The sequence below is a fragment of the Sapajus apella genome, unplaced genomic scaffold (genome assembly GCF_009761245.1).
Source record: "Sapajus apella isolate SASKATOON/1434 unplaced genomic scaffold, GSC_monkey_1.0 scaffold74, whole genome shotgun sequence".
Taxonomy (NCBI): Eukaryota; Metazoa; Chordata; class Mammalia; order Primates; family Cebidae; genus Sapajus; species Sapajus apella.
In genome coordinates this window covers 2,344,042-2,363,770 of record NW_022437014.1, presented here as the reverse complement: position 1 = coordinate 2,363,770, position 19,729 = coordinate 2,344,042, and the positions used below count along the sequence as shown (strand labels likewise).

Here is a 19,729-nt window from a genome sequence, read left to right as displayed (position 1 = left end):
TTCTATGTCTGCTGTCCATTTGTCCCATTGAAGTATCATACTCATGAGAAAACACTGAATTTTTAGACCCTCCACTTCTGGGACCCTTGAGTTAAGCAGAATTTTTCTGTTCTCATTTTGTCTTAGATGAAAATGAATGTGCAACTGGCTTTCATCGCTGTGGCCCCAACTCTGTATGTATCAACTTGCCTGGAAGCTACAGGTGTGAGTGCCGGAGTGGTTATGAGTTTGCAGATGACCAGTATACTTGCATCTGTGAGTTCCAAAATCATTTTCTTGTGTGGCCAAAATGGTGCTTTTTAATCTTCCTCTTTAGTCTATCAGTGTTTTGACTTCTGTCATTCAGAAGCTCTGCCGTACATTTTTTTTGAGAACATAGTTTACGTCAAAATATCCCAAAGCTGGGTGGATGTGGTGGCTCATGCCTGCAATCCCAGCACTTTGGAAGGTTGAGGCAGGTAAATCCCCTGAGTTCAGAAGTTCGAGACCAGCTTGGGCAATGTGGCAAAACCTTGTCTCTACAAAAAATACAAAACATTAGCCAGGCCTGGTGGCATGCATCTGTTGTCCTAGCTACTCAAGAGGCTGAGACAGGAGGATTGCCTGAGCGTGGGAGGCAGAGGTGGCAGTGAGCTGAGTGTGTCAGCGCCCTCCAGCTTAGGTAGTAGAGTGAGACTGTCTCAAAAAGAAAGAAAGAACTCAAAGCTATGGCTCAGTTCAGCCCTGTTTGTTTATTTTCATTGTTTTTCCCTAAATAGGTATTTTTGGTGTTGAGTTACTGAAGGATGCTCACCTCAGTTAGGATTTCTGGCCCAATCATGTAACAAGATGATAAACCTCTCTAGTAAACACCTCTAGTTCTTTAGATAGAGCCTAAAGTATTTCTCTAATTAGAAGAGATGGATTCATAATTCACCGACACATGTCCTACCTACTTCACTGGCTAAAGAGCTCCTTCTGTAACAAATACACGCCCTTCTATTTCTCCAAAAAATACTGCGGACCTAAAAATGGATCAAAAGAACTATCCCAATGCATCGCGTGGATAAAGCTGGATGAGAGTAAAGAAAATGCACTTTTTAATCCAGTGGGATGAGGAGAGTAGAAGTGATAGGAGAAACTGTGTGTGTGTGTGTGTGTGTGTAGCAATTGCTCTGGAGTGTTACAAATTTTGAGGACTGCTTGGATGACTGATTTTTATGCTTAATATTTTAACCACAAATTCATACCAGTGCTTGTGAACTTTAATAACATATGAACCATCTAGGAATCTTGTTAAAATCCAGATTCTGAATCATTGGCCCTGGGGTAGGGTCTGAAAACCTGCATTCTTTGGTCTGTTGCTGTTTGTCTGTGGATCATGCCACAAGGAGCCTGCAGGCCTAAACCCTTGGACACCCTTGCTGCCTTCTCTTTTCAGTGATCACCCCACCTTCCAACCCCTGTGAGGACGGCAGTCATACCTGTGCTCCTGCTGGGCAGGCTCGGTGTGTTCACCACGGAGGCAGCGTGTTCAGCTGTGCCTGCCTGCCTGGTTATGCTGGCGACGGGCACCAGTGCACTGGTGAGTAACTGCGGGTCAGCCTCGATGACTGGAAAATCGCCTTGGAGGCACATCCCCACATTGATGGAGCTCTCCTAGGAAGGACAAAGGACTTCTTTTACTCTAACTGCCTTGCACTTGCCAAAAGAGCGAGAAAAAAAGCACCCTTTGAGTTAGAAAGGGGATCTAAGGGTGACTTCCTCTGGATTACATTGGCGACCATATATGGAGTCCTTGCTGGAGGCATTTCTGGCTGGAGCAGTCGGGAGCCTCTAATCTTGGTTCCTTGGAGCCAGAGTAGGCTGGAAGAATGTAGGGAAAGTTGCATACCTTCCTGTTAGGCAGTCTCTATCTTTCCGTCTCGTTGGTTAATGGCTGAAGTCAACACTTAAGTTTGTGCCCTTCTGCTTTAAGTGATATTTTAAGCCATTTCTAAACACATTTATAATTCTTACTAATTTTTCTTCTCTTTCAAAATAGAGAACTGCACCCACATAAAAAGACACACATATCAAAACTTTTCTCCCGGAATTCTATCTTTAAGACTTCATGCAGTATTTTATAAAAGCACCAAACCAATTGCAAGTCTGGCCATTGCAATTTAACTTAGAATGTGTGAGATTGTTATTTAAAGGATAGACATAACTCTTGCGTATAAATGTCCATGAAACTAGGATTAGGAGTTCTTTAAAATGGAAATCATTCAGTAAATCTACTTAAACCGCAAAAGGTTTTCCAAACTTACCCTGTGGTATGTGATCAGACTGAAACTCAGTTTCATGTGAATCACACATACAGTCATGGTAAAATGACACACTGCAGATGAGAGAATGGTGGGAAAAGTATTTGTAATGGGAAAGGGCCTGCTGGGGAACATGAACCTGAAAGGCAGGCTTTCCCCTGCTCCTGGTATTGCTGTCTGCATCTGCCACCATCCGCCCAGGCCCACTGAGCTGATTTGCTGAGGAGGAGCTTTGCAATTCCTGGGAGCTTTATACCAGATCCAAACAGCACGAGCCTCCCTCCTCCTCACCAGATGTTAGGTTCTCATCCCTCTTCCATTGCTTTTTCCCTTTGGTTTCCGCAGGATGGGCTGAGTGGACAGCAGGCTGAGGCCGTGTGACACTGACAGAACAGAGGTCACTGTGATGGCAGCTCAGCCCTCCACTTCTCTCTGGATGGGGCAGGCTGCATGGTGGTGTCTGAGCCTCATTCTTACTCTTTCCACGTGTGCTGTACAGAAGCTCTGCTGCATAGTTTTCTTGAGAATGCAGTCTATGCTGAACTGATCCAAAGCCACCCCCCCACTTTTTTTTTTCCTAAACAGTTATCTTTGGTGGTGTTATTGAAAGTTGAGGCTATGGCTTGAGTCTTCTCCAAAACTCATGTTGAAACTTACATTCCAATGTGGCAGTATTGAGAGATTGGGCCTTTAAATGGAAGGATGCTCACGTCAGTTAGGATTTCTGGCCCAATCATGTAACAAGATGATAAACCTCTCTAGTAAACACCTCTAGTTCTTTAGATAGAGCCTAAAGTATTTCTCTAATTAGAAGAGATGGATTCATAATTCACTGAGACATGTCCTACCTACTTGGCTGGCTAAAGAGCTCCTTCTGTAACAAATACAGCCCCTTCTATTTCTCCAAAAAATACTGTGGACCTAAAAATGGATCCAAAAAAAAAAAGAGGTGATTGGATCATGAGAGTTCTGCCCCTATTGATGGATTAGTGGGTTATCATGGGATGGGAACTAGAGGCTTTATAAGAAGAGAAATCTACCTAAAATAGCATCTAAACACACTCAGCCCCCTCACCATATGATGTCCTGCACCACCTCAGGCCTCTACTGAGTCTCTACCAGCAGGAAGGCCGTCACCAGATTTGGCCCCTTGACCTTAGACTTCTCAGCCTCTAGAACTGTAAGAAATAAATTCCTTTCCTTTAGAAATTACTCAGTTTCAGTTACACTGTTATCAACAACAGGAAATTGACTAATACAGATGGTAACCCTCAGTTGGGATTCCTGTGTGTCTTGGTATTAGGCCCAGTAATGTAAGAAGACTATGGACCTCTTGAATAAACACCCCTAGCTCTAGATAAAGAGTATTTCCCAATTAGAATGAGGTAGATTTGTAATTCACAGATGTTTGTCCCACTTAACCAGCCAGGAGCTCCATCTGTAATAGATATGCTGGTGAGAAAACATTGAATATATCTGTAATAGATATACTCTTTAAAGATACCCTCTACAGGTGTGGAATTCAGGGGGAGGTGCCAAAGTGGGAATGCTGCTTTTCTGTTCTTGTGAAATACATCATTTGGTTTGGTTTAACCCTTGTACCAGCTCTGAGAAATGAGACTTCTTGAGAAAATTCTTGTCTGTAGAATTTATTTAAACATCTGGCTGCTCAGGTCAGCAGAGATGGTGCTTTTAAAATATTTAGTTCCTTAGCCCTCTGGTTTAAAGCAAGGAAGTTGAAATTAATTTCAGCCTAGATGTGATGAGTGTTAATAAGAATATTAGATTAGATGCTGCCCGGTTCGATTGCTTCTAGAATGATTATTCTCTACCCCTTTTTTTCTTCTAGTTGTGCTGCAAGACTTTGATTACCTTCTGAGGTCACGTTAGGGCTCTGAAATTGGCTACTTTTCTGTATTGGGAATTTTTAAGTATTGTCATTCTTTTGTTTTTATTGGCTTCTCTACTTTTGTCATTTTCAGTTGTCCCTATTTTATCTCTGACTCTTTACTTTTAGGATTTTCTCTAAAGTCTACAGACTAAAAATATGCCAAACCCATCAGGTACTTCCCCAGTGTATTGGTTATCAATTGCTATATAATAAATGACCCTAAAATGTAACAGCTTCAAACAGTAGGCATTTAATATCCATGGCCAGGGACCTGGGAATGGCTCAACTGGATCCTTTAGGATCTCTCACAAGGCTGCAGTCAGTGTCTGGTGGGTCTGTGGTCTCATCTGAAGCCTTAAGTGGGGAAAGATCCACTCATGGTTATGGGCAAGATTCAGTTCTTTGAGGACCATTGGATTGAAAGCCTCAGTTCCTTGCTGGTTGTTGGCTGCCTTTAGTTTCTTGCCACTTGGGCCTCTCCAACATAATGGCTTACTTTATTAATGCCAGAGAAAGTCTGCTAGAAAGATGGAAGTGATAATCACGAAAATGACATCCCTTCAATGTTGCTTTATTGTATTGATTAAAAGCACGTTACTAAAGAGGTGGGGATTACACAAGACCATGAATATCACTAGGTAGGAATTGTTGGGGGCCATCTTAGAGGCTGCCTCCCACAGCCACTCACCATGTGGTTGCTTTCTAAACTTTCATATTATGGAATAGTAGAGAATGAATGGTCATTTTCCTAAAGACCCATGCATAAATCAGGCTAGGTTAATCACGAAAGTAACTTGAAGAATAAATATGGAAATATGGGTATGTGTGCATACTTAGAGGCATTCCATAGTGTACATGTGTCTCAGTGACCAAAAAATATTTAGAGCCTCTATTTAGTGGGAAATAGGCATTGTTAAATCACACATTTTTTTTCCTCCATCAAACTAACAATAAGGGGGTGTGTGGGTTTTTCTCCAGCCACAGTTTGTTAAAAACCCGGCTCCCTGGAGAGGGCCATACTTGGATTTGGGTTCTCAGTCTGGTCTGAGTCACTGGCCAGGAGGCTTTTATGCAAGTAGAGTTAAATATGCTCCAACTTTCCTCAATCTGGAGTGATTTCAAACGTGTGTTGGTGTGAGCTGGATATTTCTCAGACATGTTTGTCCTTTTGGATTGTTGTGACTCGTCCAGGTGCAAAAGCAGATTGTCTGGAGTCGGGACCTTCCCAGGAGGAGCAAATGTGAGTGGAGGAAGCTGGGTTACGGATGGCCCATTACTCAGAGCCATCATTACTCAGGAGGGGCTTGAGGGTAAACACACTGACATTATTCTTTCTGGGGTTTTCTGTGCTTTTGTTTTTGTTTTTTGAGGCAGGGTCTTTATCACCCAGGCTGGAGGGCAAGAGTGTGATAACAGTTCACTGCAGCCTCAACCTTCCAGGCTCAAGTGATCCTACCACCTCAGCCCCCAAGTAGCTGGGACTACAGGTGCATACTACCACGCCCAGCTAATTTTGGTATTTTTTTGGTAGAGATGGGCTTTCATTATGTTACTTAGGCTGGTCTCAAACTCTGGAGCTCAACTGATCCACCCACCTCAGCCTCCCAAAGTGCTGGGTTATAGGCATGAGCCACCATGCCTGGCCTAGCTTCTCTCTCCCTCTTTTTTTATTTTAAATAATGAAAGTATAATCTCCATTATGTGCCTGGCCAGGTGTCCTGTTCCAAGAGTGTGGGTAGATGTTGGGTATGGTACGGTAAAGTCAGTGTGGTTACAGGAGGAGACAAGGATGAAGCTTGAAAGGAAATAGTTTATTACACTCACAGGTCTGGAGTGGGGTCACCACATGCCATGCAGGGGTGCAATCAGCAGGGTGCCAAACAGAACAGATGATGGAGTAGAGAGAGACTGGGGCCTGTGGACTAAAGCCTTTTATTGTGATACGGGATGGGTTTGAGGTTAATTGATGCCGGGAAATTTCACTGGGCTCAAAGGCAAGTGGGCAGTGGTGAAAGGGTGGGAGACTGGGGAACTCGAGGCCAGTGGTTAGGTTTGTGATCAGGCAGTTCCTGCTGGTTTTGCTCAGTATTTGGGCAGTAAGAAAGCACAAAAGCATGAACTCAAAAGGAAGGATTTATAACACATTGTCCAAGCAGGTTCTTTACCAGCTTAATGGATGATAGAGTGGAGGATGGCACTGAGATTAGCTACCTTTCGTTACCTGAGTGATAAAGGGGCTCTACTACTTCTTGAATGTTTCTGTCTTTATAGCAATCCCTACACACCCCTGCTAGTAATTACTAAGCGTAAGCAGTGGCCGCCTTCTCCAATGGTGCAATAAAGAAAGTTCCTCCCTTGTCTGGGGGCTGAAAGTGTTTCCATGTTTTCTCTTGACATCTCATGTCCTGTGCATGCTCAGGCCCTGGAGTGGCTGGCTGGACTCTAGTCTCTATCATGGTATGAGGCCCTCCAAGGAAGAGTCAGGACTGTGATTCAGGAAGCCTTAATCTTTGGGGCAGGAATTTCTCACTTGTGATATCTTCAGTCTCTCTGGGGACTTTCTCTTCTTTGTTGGTGATTTATAATAGTTTCTGGCTACCCAAAACTTTAGTATCTTTGATGATGCCAAAAGCATTTGTAGGGAGGAAGGCTGGCCTTTCAGATTTAGTCAGAATTCCTAGGCCGTAGGTTCTGAGCACATCAGTGATTTATTTGGTAGTTCTGGGGAATCCCCTCTCTCTTTAGTTCAAAACTAACAATAAGAAACTGCTCTATGGGCTCCAGAAATAGGCCCTGTGTCTCAGGAATTCCTGCTTCCTGTCATTGCTTGGGGTTCCTGTTACCCTTAGAAGTACTTTTAGCATGTGTTTTGTGAATAGATTTAATTTCCTGCATGTGGCTGGATGTTAATTTTTACAGCTTTGGTTTTACAGCTAGTTGTACATCCTCTTCCAGGTCCAAGGTATTGGATGATCACCAGCTTTGCCTAGCTGGGCATCTGAGTTGTCCATTTGAAGAGGCAGAGCCAAGCTCAAGGATTATTATGACAATATAGGTTGGTTTTCGGGTAACTGAGGAGTCAGCCACAACACGTAATTTGTTTCTATCCTTGTGGTTGAATTGATATTCCCTTTCTTGACTTTGTAGGTGAAATGATGATACCCAGGGAAGCCAGCCACTCACCCGGGTGGAGCCTCTCTAGGTTGCATTGAGTATTCAGAATTTTTTTTTGGACTCCAAAGAACTGATATATGCTGGCTAAACTCCCCAGAGATGGAGGATTAGCAGAATGCTTATTTTCTAATTACAATGTAAGGGATTCCTCTCCATTGAACAGAACACCTTATGCTTAATGCCCAGGGTGTGTACTTAGTGGTACTGGAGAAAGCACATTAGTTATTAGAGGATGACTCGGTGACAGCGTGCTCAGGACAAAGAGTGGTGCAAGTAACCCTAGAAAGAGGTTCCATGTGGGTCACGGGTGGCTGGGTGAGAAGCTAGCCCTGTTCCCAACCCATTCACATCAAATTTAGGACTTCAAATCTCTGCCTTCCCAGGCTGATGTGTCTCTGCCATGGGCTGTATCATACCGATGCAGCAGTCTCATTTTCTAGGTTTCCCACTGATCACACCACCCCACATTTTGTTTTTTTATTTTTCTATTCACACATTTTAAAGAAAGTTTTGGTAATTATTATGGATGGAACTACTGTTTTGTTTTATTTTCAGCCAAGCCTTAATCAGACCTGCACCCTTTGTTTATCCTCCTTTTACGCTGAAAGACTTCCCGTCTCTTAAGATAGCTTATCTCATCCCTTGGGTGTTGGTTTTAACTATTAAATTCTCAGAGTTTATTTTCTGTGGGGGCTGGGGGTGACTTGCTATTGTCAGTATATGTGGATTTCATTAAATAAAAGGAATATAAGTTGGCTTTTGTTTGAAATGTCAGGATTTTGTAGTTTTGAGAAATAGGATGGTGAAAATTAATCCTCATGGTGCTATGTGGATGATGTAGGGGACTAAATTGTTTGTACTGACGGGCCTGGCAAATTAGGATTTTCATTTTTTATGTATTATTTCAAAACTGTAGATAATATTTTTTTCTTATATTTCTTCTAAAAGTGGAAAGTAAAGAAAATACCTGGTTAATGGAGGGTAGGGGGTGGTTCTAGATAGTAAGACCCTGATTAGGCAAGACGGAATGTGCTGCTTAGCTGAAAGATATTTGGGGCCTCATCTGGCTCCTTTGCATCTGTAGATGAATGTTTCAGGGAGATGGTGCCAACAACGAAAGAAGGAAGAAAAACCATTGTTGTATATGTTTGTCTGTATTGCAGCATCGCTGAAAGGAAGTTGATGACTTACAGTCTAAAGGTTAGCTCAAAGGTAACAACTTCCTGGAATTCACTGTTCATGAAACATGCTCTAGGATGTGTGTGTGTGTGTTTTTTCCTGGGAGTGACTACCCATTTGATTTCTACAGTGAACATGTTTAGTCCAATGTGTTAATGCACATGTTCCTTGATTTTTTTTTTTTTCCTATTAAGCTTACCTTTAGGTGTCAGCATTTTTTGCTCAGGTTCAAAGGTCTTCTGAAGCTCACACCTCACTGGATGTTGATCCACGCGTACAGAGCCCATGCATTAGCACAGATGGTGTGAGTGAAGTCATTCATGGTTGTTCTTTCCTTCCTCTCTTCCTGTTTCTGACCTCTACAGATGTAGATGAATGCTCAGAAAACAGATGTCACCCCGCAGCTACCTGCTACAATACTCCTGGTTCCTTCTCCTGCCGTTGTCAACCTGGATATCATGGGGATGGATTTCAGTGCCTACCTGGTAAGAGTCGGAGGACCAGATTAGACACATGAATCTGTTAGCTTCTTCAAGGGTATTTTTCTATGACAGCCTACTCTTGATTTAGCCTGGTCTGAAGCCTTAGTTGGGGGATTTTTCAGGCTTTGGATTTTTTTTTTCCTCAGTTACCTCTTGCTGCCTAGTTTGCTGATAGTTCACTGATTTGTAACATTCCTGGAGGCATGCAGATGACGACCCACCCATCATTCCCTCTCATAGCAGCTCTAGTTGGTTAACTGCCCTAGTGATCTGCTTGACCTTTGAGTGCAATTTGGATGAACTATTGAGTTGAAGCTTATTAAACAGGAGCCATATATTCTGGTAGCTAGGCGTAAGCCCATGGTGCCTGTGTTAGAGGAGCTTGGCCAGCTTGCTGCAGTCTCGTGACTGCCATTAGCCTACAGCTTCTCAGACCTAACCTCTGGGCCTCGGGGGATGAACGGGCTTTGTCTTGTTTTCTCCAGAGTCTCTTGGGATGTTGGAGCAAATGCCATGGCTGCCCCTCATTTTCCCTAGATGACAATAGGGCTAACAGAGGCGCTGGGCTGCTTTACGCTTAGAGCCAGGTAGGGACCTATGGGACGAACTGGAAGAACCGGGGAAAAACAAGGTAAATAGTGTCAAGGTATTATAAAATAGGAATCTCAGGCTCCAAAATCCCAGCATCTTCCTACCTTTTCCATGCCATGCTGTTGGCTGGTGAAGTGGATGGGTTGCATTGCCTTCTTTCTCTCTTTTGTGTCTTCTTCTGCCTTGGTCCTGGGAGACTCCGCCTCAGGCCTGACACCCTGTGAGCAACAGCTGCGCCATGCCCAGGCCCAGTATGCCTACGCTGGGGCCCGACTCCACATCCCCCAGTGCGACGAGCGGGGCAACTTCCTGCCTCTACAGTGTCACGGCAGCACTGGCTTCTGCTGGTGTGTGGACCATGATGGTCATGAAGTTCCTGGTACCCAAACTCCACCTGGCTCCACCCCACCTCACTGTGGACCACCACCAGGTGAGCTTAGGCCTGGGGCTCAAGGAGCAGAATGGCACTGATGGTGGGTAGGCCACACCAGCACAGGACCAGTCACCATTCTTCATAGCCTCTTTCCTCCTGGGAAGACTTGAATAATAGTGGGTACATATATGCATGTTTGTGTCATAAGGACATAGAGATACGCATACATGACACACACAATCTGCTACACAGTGGCCTCTTAGACCTTGTCCAGTACAAACTAGAAGTTGAGATTGCGTATGTACGTCAGCTGAGACCACTACCCTAGATCTGCTATGGCAGCTTAGAGCGATCTGACAGTTAGAAGATCTCGCCAGACCAGTGTTTTGTCCAGAAGGAAAACTGCCTTCCTATGTAACTCTCTCACTTACTTCTGCCTTCTGAATTACAGGAAATGGTATGAAGGCTGTTAGTATCAGTAGGAAAAATAAGAAAAATGACACCTGCCGGTGGATCTAGCTAGTTTTCTGTAACCTGACAGTCTCAGCCCTCGCTAGTCTAGCCCACCATCTCTGAAGAGGCACAGGCTTCTGGTTTTTGTTAGCCCATTCCATCTGAGAACATGCCTGCTACCATCTGGGTGGGGCGTGGTGATCAAGTGTTCACAGTCGATTCTGACAGCAGGCAGATAAGGCAGCTCTCTGTTCCTTGTTGAATTATTCAGGGATAGGTAAAACTTTTTTCCTTAGTTAATACAGAAGAACTTTATTTAATGAAGAGCAGATTGTCTTGATACCATTTTAGCCATAACGATTCCTATACAGCTTGCTATCCAAAGATCCATTTTTACTATCAAGAAGGGTTCCATAAATACTACTCTTGGCTTTTAATGTGTGAGAGTAAGAAGAACTGGAGAATTACCAATAGGTTTTTTCCCTTTTAATAATGTTAATTGTTATGGCCAGGACTTAGTGGTTCCCAGATCCACATCGGTAAAAATGATAATGACTTGATCCATAGTCCCTCTTTGCTTCTATTTTTAGGAAGAGATTTTAAAGGTGCAAAAAAGTTCAAAGAAATTCTATTTCCCTCATGCCTTCTCTTTGAAATGTCTTGGTTCTTATTCCATCTGGGATTTGAAGAAATCAGATGGTTGGGGGGGTGCCTTTGGGGAAGGGTTCAGAATTGGCTTAAATTTATTAAGATAAGCATGTGTTAAGGACAGTGATTTAAAGGGGAACCAAGAGACTGAGCAGTCAGTGACGAAAATTGTGCGGACTTTCTCCTGCCCACGCTCCTCTCTCGGTGCTGGTTTGGCCCTGGCTGCTGTCTCTGACTGGTCTCATCTGTGTGATGGGGTCAGGTTGAGGGAGGGTGAGGATGCTCTGTGCCCAGGATTTCAAAATACTTAAACCCCTGCCAACCAGAAGCAGAAGGGAAAGAAATCCGCGGTCGGGTTGAAAAGTAGCTGCAAATAGTAACAAATGAAAGGGATGCCCCTGTGTGAGTGATTTGAGACACCCATTTCCCAGCAGTTAGGCACGTCTCTTTGTTTGGAATGCAGACACACAGCACAGGGTGGTCCCTTAAAGCAAAAATGGATCCTTGGAGTTCTGAATGTGGAGCAGGGGTGGAGTTGGGAACTTCTCCAGGGAATCCTGCCGTGTTTGAGGAAGTAGCACTTCCCTCTCTGTGTTCCTTGAGACCCATTTGGGTGAAGAAGTCAGTCTTACCTTCTTCACGGGGTCTTAAGAAGAGCTTTGCCTTCCATGGGTCATGAGCTACAGCGACAACTAAACGGCATTGGCTTCCCCCAACTCTGGTGAGTCGTGCAGTCAAGCCAGTTGGATTTGAGCTCTGACAACTTCATTTACAGTCTTCCATGTTCCCAGAGGAATTGCAGGTGCTGGAGCCCAATCATAAGGTTCCCAGCTTTGTTTTTTGGAGTCATTGGAGGGTTTTGAGCGGAGTGACATGAAATGCCTCTGTGTTTTAAATGGGCCATTCTGGCTGCTGCTAATTGAGTTGACACTGGTTTTGGGGAGAGAGGGCAGAGAAGGGTGGAAGCAAAAAAACCAGTGGGAAAGCTGTTGAAGAAATCCCAGGGAGAGGATGAGGCTTTGACCAGGGTGACAGACCCTCCTGGCAAAAAAGCAGCATCAGATGATCTCTGATTCCCATGGTAGAAAACTACTTAGAACACATTTGCTTCCCAAGTTGGGTGTCCACGGGCTTGGCTGAGACCTGGACAGTAGGAAAAGGAAGGCCAGGAAGCCAGGTGTGTGGGGTCTCGAGCTGCATTTTGCATTCTGTCCTTGGCTCACAATCAAAGGCTTTTCTTCTTCCCTTTTCTCCATCTGCTCAGAGCCCACCCAGAGGCCCCCGACCGTCTGTGAGCGCTGGAGGGAAAACCTGCTGGAGCACTACGGTGGCAGCCCCCGGGACGACCAGTATGTGCCCCAGTGTGATGACCTGGGCCACTTCGTCCCCTTGCAGTGCCATGGAAAGAGTGACTTCTGCTGGTGTGTGGACAAAGATGGCAGAGAGGTGCAGGGGACGCGCTCCCAGCCAGGCATCACCCCTGCATGTAAGCACCAGGCCGGCCCCCGCTCCCCTCAGCTGCATCTGAGGCCTTTGCTAGGGATGCTGCCAGCTGTGGTGAAGTGGGGGGACATGTGGGGTCACCAGGTCTAATGAAAGAAGTCACTATGTGCTATGCTGATTTATAATCCGGTCCACGCAAGATCCCAATTTGCGTTTGGTGTCTGGTTTTTGTCATTGGCAGTTTCCATAATTGGAACATCTGGAACTCGTTCAGCAGGCAGTTACTCCCCCTCCCCAGCCCAGGGTGACAGGGGACACGTGTCACTCTGGAGTCCTAAAAAGAAGCTGACACAATACTAGCTCTGTGTGTTTTTTTTTTTTTTCCTCTCTTGGGAAAAAAAACAAAACCTGTTCTGCTTTGTTCTGAGGGAAGTAGGGAAGTGTCTTGCTGTCTTCTTCCCTAGTAAATGGCAGATTTACATAATTGATCCTTTAAAAAAAACCCTAGAAATTAGAATTTCTTTTGAAGAACATCTGGAGCACATCTGGGTAGGGTGAAGAACTTTTGATATTTTTGGAGGCTCTGGTATTTGGGAAAGTAACTTTTCTTCCTGTCTCCCTGCCTGCCTTTGTTCCCCTTCCTTCTCTCCCAACCTCCACCCCACAGGTATACCTACTGACGCTCCACCCACCGTCCGGCCCACACCCCGGCCAGACGTGACCCCTCCATCCGTGGGCACCTTCCTGCTCTATACCCAGGGCCAGAAGATCGGCCACTTACCCCTCAATGGCACCAGGCTTCAGAAAGATGCAGCCAAGACCCTGCTGTCTCTGCATGTAAAGTGGATTTCCCCTGTGGGGGGTGGTGGTGGAGCTATGTGGCTTTCCCAGTGGGAGCCACTTCAGAGGCCCTGGTGCAGTGCAATGGACTGGTGCAGGGAAATCCTGGTGGGTTCCTGGGCTGCAACCCATCGGAAAGGGCCCGAAGCCACCACCACAGAACCAGGGCTCTTTGTTGCTGGGAGGTACCTGTCACTGACCAAGGCTGTGCACTCTCGTTGGTTCACGTGGTTTCAGATGTATGGAAAGGGAACTTTCAAGTTGTCAGGATATGGAGGCTGTATGGTGATCCAAGGGAAAATGGACAGACTGTTACCCTAAGTCACCAGGGTTCTCTCACGTCACAATGTCTCCATAGAAATCCTTGAAGTCAAAGTGACAGGGGGGCTAGCCCAGCCACAAGGTGTGGTCTCTGCGATTTGTTGGGGTCTCCCGAGTGGAAGTCAGTTAATGACTGCCTCACTGTTGCAGCCCTTCTGTCTCGCTTGGGTTCTGTCACTTTGACCCACTTCTTTCCTAACCGTCCCTGACTCCAAAAAAGAAAACTTGGAGTGTGTGATGCTGGGAGGAGTGGACAGAGCCTTCCCCAGGGGATGCTTGATGCTGCCTGAGTCAGCAGCCTCCCTAATGCAAAGCACCCCATTTTGGGGAGAGGGTTTTCTTTTCTAAAATGGGGAAACATGAAGGTGGCGCTCTAGAACGGCATCGACAGTGGGAGATCATCTTCATTGTTAAACGTTAGGTGTAGGCACTTGCTTATCTGTAAGAATAGTATGGCGTTCGTTTCTATTTACTTCTGTTAGAGCACTACTTATGTGGTTCCAGAAGAGCTTAGAAGCCAGTGTTTGAGATGTGTCCTTTTTTAAGATTCATGGGGTCCTGTCCCCTCCCCCAAGGACTCGCGCATTGTTTTGTAAAACCTCTGGGAGAGGTAGAGACTAAGAAGTTGTCATCACTTTAAGCTAACCCTCTTTTATTCAAGTCATATGGCTTGACTGCCTTTCTGAACATGCCCTTGATGGGGAAAGGGTGGTGATGGTAGTGGTAGCGGAAGTGAGAGAAATGGAACGTGGGTATAACGGTGCATACTTTAAAGAAATTTACTTAAACTAGGACTTTTTCTCTAAGTTTGAGATTACGACATGGGTTTATGAATCCCATTATTCCCCAGGTTAATGGAAGCTCATTTGAATGTGTACTCTTGCCTGGGACAAATGACCTTTTAATTTTAATTTTCAAATAAAAGTGTAGTTGACCTTAGGTCCCCCCATATAAGCTGCCTGTTTTTCCACAGGAGCCAAATCCTGCTTTGTATAATCTTTCTTGTGCTGACCACTCTCCCAGAGGGCGTAAGTGAAGCCAAGCCCCTGGAGGCTCTGTTAAGCAAGGCAGGAACTGGTGTGACCTCAGGGACAGCCAGATGACCCCTGAATGTTGGCTTTGCACATCTGCTGGGTTTCTCAGAGCAGGAGCCTGGATTGGAAACTAAATGAAGCAAGTTCTGCATGGAGTTGAGGAAAAATAACAGACTCAGCATTTCTTTTTTAAAGACTGTCAGTTATTTAGCAATAAGGGAGGAGAGACTTCACTAGCCAGAGGTTGGAGGACCACCATTCCCTAGTTCCTTAACATAACAAATTATAGACTTTTTTCTTCTTAGACCGGTGTAGCTCTGTTGCCCAGGCTGGAGTGCAATGGCACCATCTCAGCTTGCTGCAGCCTTGACCTCCTGGGCTCAAGCGATCTTCCCACCTCAGCCTCCTGAGTAGCTGGGACTACAGGTGCATGCCACCATGCCCAGTTAATTTTTTTTTTTTGAGATCGGGGTCTCACTATGTTGCTCAGTCTCAAACCCCTGGGCTCAAGCAATCCTTCAGCCTTGGCCTCCCAAAGGACAGGGATTACACGCATGAGTCGCTGTACTTGGCTACACTTCAATGCAGAATGTGACCAAGTCAGGGGCAGCAGTTGAAGTGACTGCACTTCAGGTAGAGGAAAGATCTCTTCACATTCACAGAGGGAGAGTAGATTTTGTTGGCATATAGTGGCAAATTTTATTAAGGCTCTTTGAAAAGTGCTGATGATATTGGTTGGGAAAGGATACAGTTTTGACCAAGTAGGATGCTAACAACTTATTTTGCTTAAGGCACTCTAATTACTGAAGGGGCTGATTTTTTCTTCTTAACCATCAGTCATAAGGGCTTACTGTATTGGTACAGTACAGTAGGTACAATAGGTGCTATTATGAATTACTGATTGGTATACAGTAAGCATTTATATTAATTTTTATAGCAACCATATGAAGCAGGTACACTATTGGCCTCATTTTGCAAATGAGACCAAGGCATAGAGAGGTTAAATGCCCAAAGCCACACAGCTAATAAGTGGCTGAGCCTAGGTTTGACCTAAGTGCCCATGTGTGTAGCCACTCTGCTGTGCTGCCTGCAGGATCACAGTGCAGGGTTGCTTATTGCAGCTGTCCATGAGCAAGGCAGCTGACTGTGAACAAAGGTGAATGTAACCTAATTATTCTAATTCTACGATTTGGTGCACAAAGGGCTCCATCATTGTGGGAATTGATTACGACTGCCGGGAGAGGATGGTGTACTGGACAGATGTTACTGGACGGACAATCAGCCGTGTCAGTCTGGAACTGGGAGCAGAGCCCGAGACGATTGTGAATTCAGGTCAGCAGCTTAACTCAGCAGAGTCTGCATTTTATTTGATTCTATGAAGTCACTTGTCTATTTTACACTGAAGTCTCCCCCTCGATTTTTCTTCACTAGGGGAGGTTAAGTTCTAGGCAAGTCATTTTATTGAGCTGTATTAAGACCAGCCCCTCTGTAAGCAAACATCTTCATACATAAGGAATGAAATAGGTGATTCCTACTGTGAGCACTTTTCAAAAGAAAAGCATTCATGGTCAGAATTCAGCGTGTGGCCTTAGTCTGTTCAGCCTTCCTCTGGCACTGGGGACACCTGGTGTCAAGCTGGTAGGTTTGCTAGTCTAGAAGAAGTGAGAGGAAGAATACATAACAAAAGTACCTGTTTCTCTATTAACCTGGTTCTTCGGACTTAGAGACACTTGGGCCTTGTTTCCCTGTCCCCTCCTCCCCACAAGCTGTTAAAACACATCTTTCTGCTTCAGGTTGGTCCTCCATGCCATGCAAACACTCCAGTCCTGACTTTGCTTTACTTCCAGGTCTGATAAGCCCCGAAGGACTTGCCATCGACCACATCCGCAGAACAATGTATTGGACGGACAGTGTCCTGGATAAGATAGAGAGGGCCCAGCTGGATGGCTCTGAGCGCAGGGTCCTCTTCCACACAGATCTGGTGAATCCCCGCGCCATCGCTGTGGATCCAATCCGAGGGTTAGCTGGGCTCCCCTAATTCTCCTCTTACCTGTAGATCCTGCTGTGAAGCCCCTGGGTTTTAATTACAATGTGGGGAAGGCCAGAAGGAGAGTAAAAGCTCAAATGCATTCATGTAACAGAGATTTACTAAGGATCTACTAGGTGTCAGGACCTGTTCTAGGAAAAGACAAGGTCTGTTCTTTCATGGCACTTATATTCTATTAGGAGTAAATAAGACTGCATATAAACAATAGTAGTGAGAAACTGGGGTTACTCTGGGTCAGGCAAGGCCTCAGATGACACTTAGCTGGAAGTGAAGTGGGACTCCTTCAGCAGCACATTTATAAACCAGTGTTGAAGCCCACAGTAGGGCTGACCTCCACAAGTAACATTAACCAAAGTTCAGATGCCTCCGTGTTACTATAGCAGAAATTAAGATAAATATTTTCCCTGTCTGTGACAACTGCTAAGGTCATTAAATTTGATATAGAGGATTTTGTTCAGTGTTTCCATACTTGTTAGAACCAGGGAGAATTTTTATATCTTGAGAAACTCTTGCCATATTTAAGTGGAGTTTCTACCAAATGAAATTTCCAGATGCCCTTCAAATCAGTAAAAGCAAACCTTCAGCTTTAATTTGCAGGTAAGTGCTTTTTGACTCTGAAATACTTAGTACAGAGCCTCCAAGGTGGTTCCAAGCTTAGGGTTCTACACACAGGGAAAGGGGTATCTTTCTCTATTCCAGTTGACTTAGCCACAGGAATTCATAGCCCTGTTAAAAACTTTCTATAGGCTTAGGCTTGTCTTTCTGACATTTGGAAGGTCCTTTTTTTTTTTTTTTTTTTTTAAATAGACAAGGTCTCACTTTGTCGCCCAGGCTGGAGTGCAGTGGCACAATCTCAGCTCACTGCAACCTCTGCTTCCCGAGTTCAAGCAATTTTCCTGCCTCAGCCTCCCAAGTAGCTGGGACTACACACACGCACCATCTGCGCCCAGCTAATTTTTGTATTTTTAGTGGAGATACGGTTTTGCCATGTTGGCCAGGCTGGTCTTCAACTCCTGACCCTGGGTGATCCACCTGCCTTGGTCTCCCAGAGTGCTGGGATTATAGGTGTGAGCCACTGTACGCAGCCCTTCATTCCTTCTGGGTGCTTGATCTGAAAACTGGGGAGAGCTGCCATTTTGTGAGCAATGATACCTAGGTCATATCTCCGTGGTCTGGGGAAAAAGCATACTTTTAAGCTGAAATCCACAACCCAGCCATGAGTTTAAAGATGAAAATAGGAGTTTCTTATCCAGACAATGCTAAAGGACTTTAAAAATTTTTAATGAAAAAATCCCCCTTGAACCAGATTTCAATATAATATATGTAATTATTAATCTCCCTCAACTGCTTAGCGGAATGGTTGTCAAGCATTCCTGGGTATTTTTCATTTGCTTTCTACAGATTTGACCTTTATAATCTTCTTTCTTTCTCTGGCAGTCCCCAAATAATTTACACCAAATATGTGTGAGCTTGTTCTGGACATACTGTTTTCAGTGATATTAAATCATTTTGGGGAGGAGACTGAGCAGAAGGGATGAAACAATGATACACATGCTTCACCCTCTGGCTACCTCCACCTTAGTGCAAAGTGGAAACTGCTTTCTGGCTTTTGCTTTCAGCTTTTCTCCGCTTCATCTATTGGGCATCAGGGAGGAAATTCACAACAGGGGAAATCTATAGTTTCTTTGTCGTCTCTCTCCTCTCACTGAGGTTCTCAGTAGCTCAAGTGATTTACTCAAAGCTTCTACAGCTTTTATAAAATAATAGCAGTTTATGAAAGTGTTTTCAAAATTATTTCTGCTCTAACTTATAAACCTGTTTGTTTTCTTATAATAACCTGTTTACATTTAACAGGAGCATATTATTTCCTAGTCAGTATCTATTAGGAATATCTTTCATTTTTAACATGGCATTTTAAAAATTTATTTATTTATTTATTTATTATTATTATTAAAGATGGGGTTTCACCATGATGGCCAGGCTGGTCTTGAACTCCTGACCTCAGGTGATCCACCCACCTTGGCCTCCCAAAGTGCTAGGATTACAGGTGTGAGCCACCGCGCCCAGCCTAACATGGCATTTAAAAGGTAAAGTGCTTCACTTAAAATGTTTCCATCCCTGGGTGCCAGGTACAGAACAATCGAGATTCCCCCTCAGCAAGTACCAAATTGTATTTCTGGGAGAGGAAAATAATAACTGTTTCCTTCTCAAATCCCTGGTCCACATCTCTTCAAGTTCCATAGTTTTTATCAAAGCCATTCCTAACAGCTGTATTTCTATTGGTAAACCCAAGATTCAATTCAAGATTTCAACCAATGGAGGGTTTTGGGTCAGTTGAGTCAGGGGTATCTGGGAGGCAGGGATTGTGACAGGAACTTAGTAATGACTTCTTCCACATAGTTATAATAATCAGAAAACCTTGTGATTCAGGTAAAAGTGGAATATGGCTGTGTATACTTACCTACTGCTGTGTAAGAAATTGCCCAAACCTTAGCAGCTTAAGACAATGTTTAGTCTCGGTTTCTGTGAGTCAGGAATCCAAGTGTGCCTTAACTGAGCTCCCCAGGCATGGAGTCTCTTGCAAGGCTGCAATAGGGTAATGGCCAAACTGCAGTGATCTCCAGGCCCAGCTGGGGGAAGAAAGCCGAAGCATGCTCAAATGGGCCATAGGCAGGACTCATGTCCTTAAGGGCTGTTGGCCAGAGACCTCAGTTCGTTGGCACATGTTCCTCTTTATAGGATAGATTGCAACATGGCAGCCAGCTTCCCTCAAAGGGAGCAAGAGAGAGCACCTAAGGCAGAAGCCAGTTTGAGACCTAATACTGCCAATGATAGCCCATCACTTCTGCTAATATGCTCTTCACTAGAAGCAGCAAGACACTAAATGCAGCCCAAACTCAAGGGGATTGCTTAAGGCTGTAATTTATGAGGAGATGGGGATCACTGGGAGCTGCTTAGATGCTGCCTA

At 44.7% G+C, this 19,729-nt stretch overlaps 1 protein-coding gene across 2 annotated transcripts in view; it reads left to right on the top strand.

The window, feature by feature from the left end:
* NID2 (nidogen 2) overlaps positions 1-19,729 on the top strand; it is a 70,994-nt gene that overhangs the window by 48,017 nt on the left and 3,248 nt on the right. Inside the window, exons 10-17 of one of the 2 annotated variants that reach the window (XM_032251058.1) lie at positions 127-255; positions 1,421-1,564; positions 8,895-9,014; positions 9,799-10,032; positions 12,341-12,562; positions 13,187-13,356; positions 15,917-16,046; positions 16,562-16,733. In XM_032251058.1, the coding sequence (XP_032106949.1) occupies positions 127-255; positions 1,421-1,564; positions 8,895-9,014; positions 9,799-10,032; positions 12,341-12,562; positions 13,187-13,356; positions 15,917-16,046; positions 16,562-16,733 (1,321 nt within the window). The remainder of the gene's footprint in view (positions 1-126; positions 256-1,420; positions 1,565-8,894; positions 9,015-9,798; positions 10,033-12,340; positions 12,563-13,186; positions 13,357-15,916; positions 16,047-16,561; positions 16,734-19,729) is intronic. The other variant, XM_032251059.1, reaches the window with a different exon arrangement.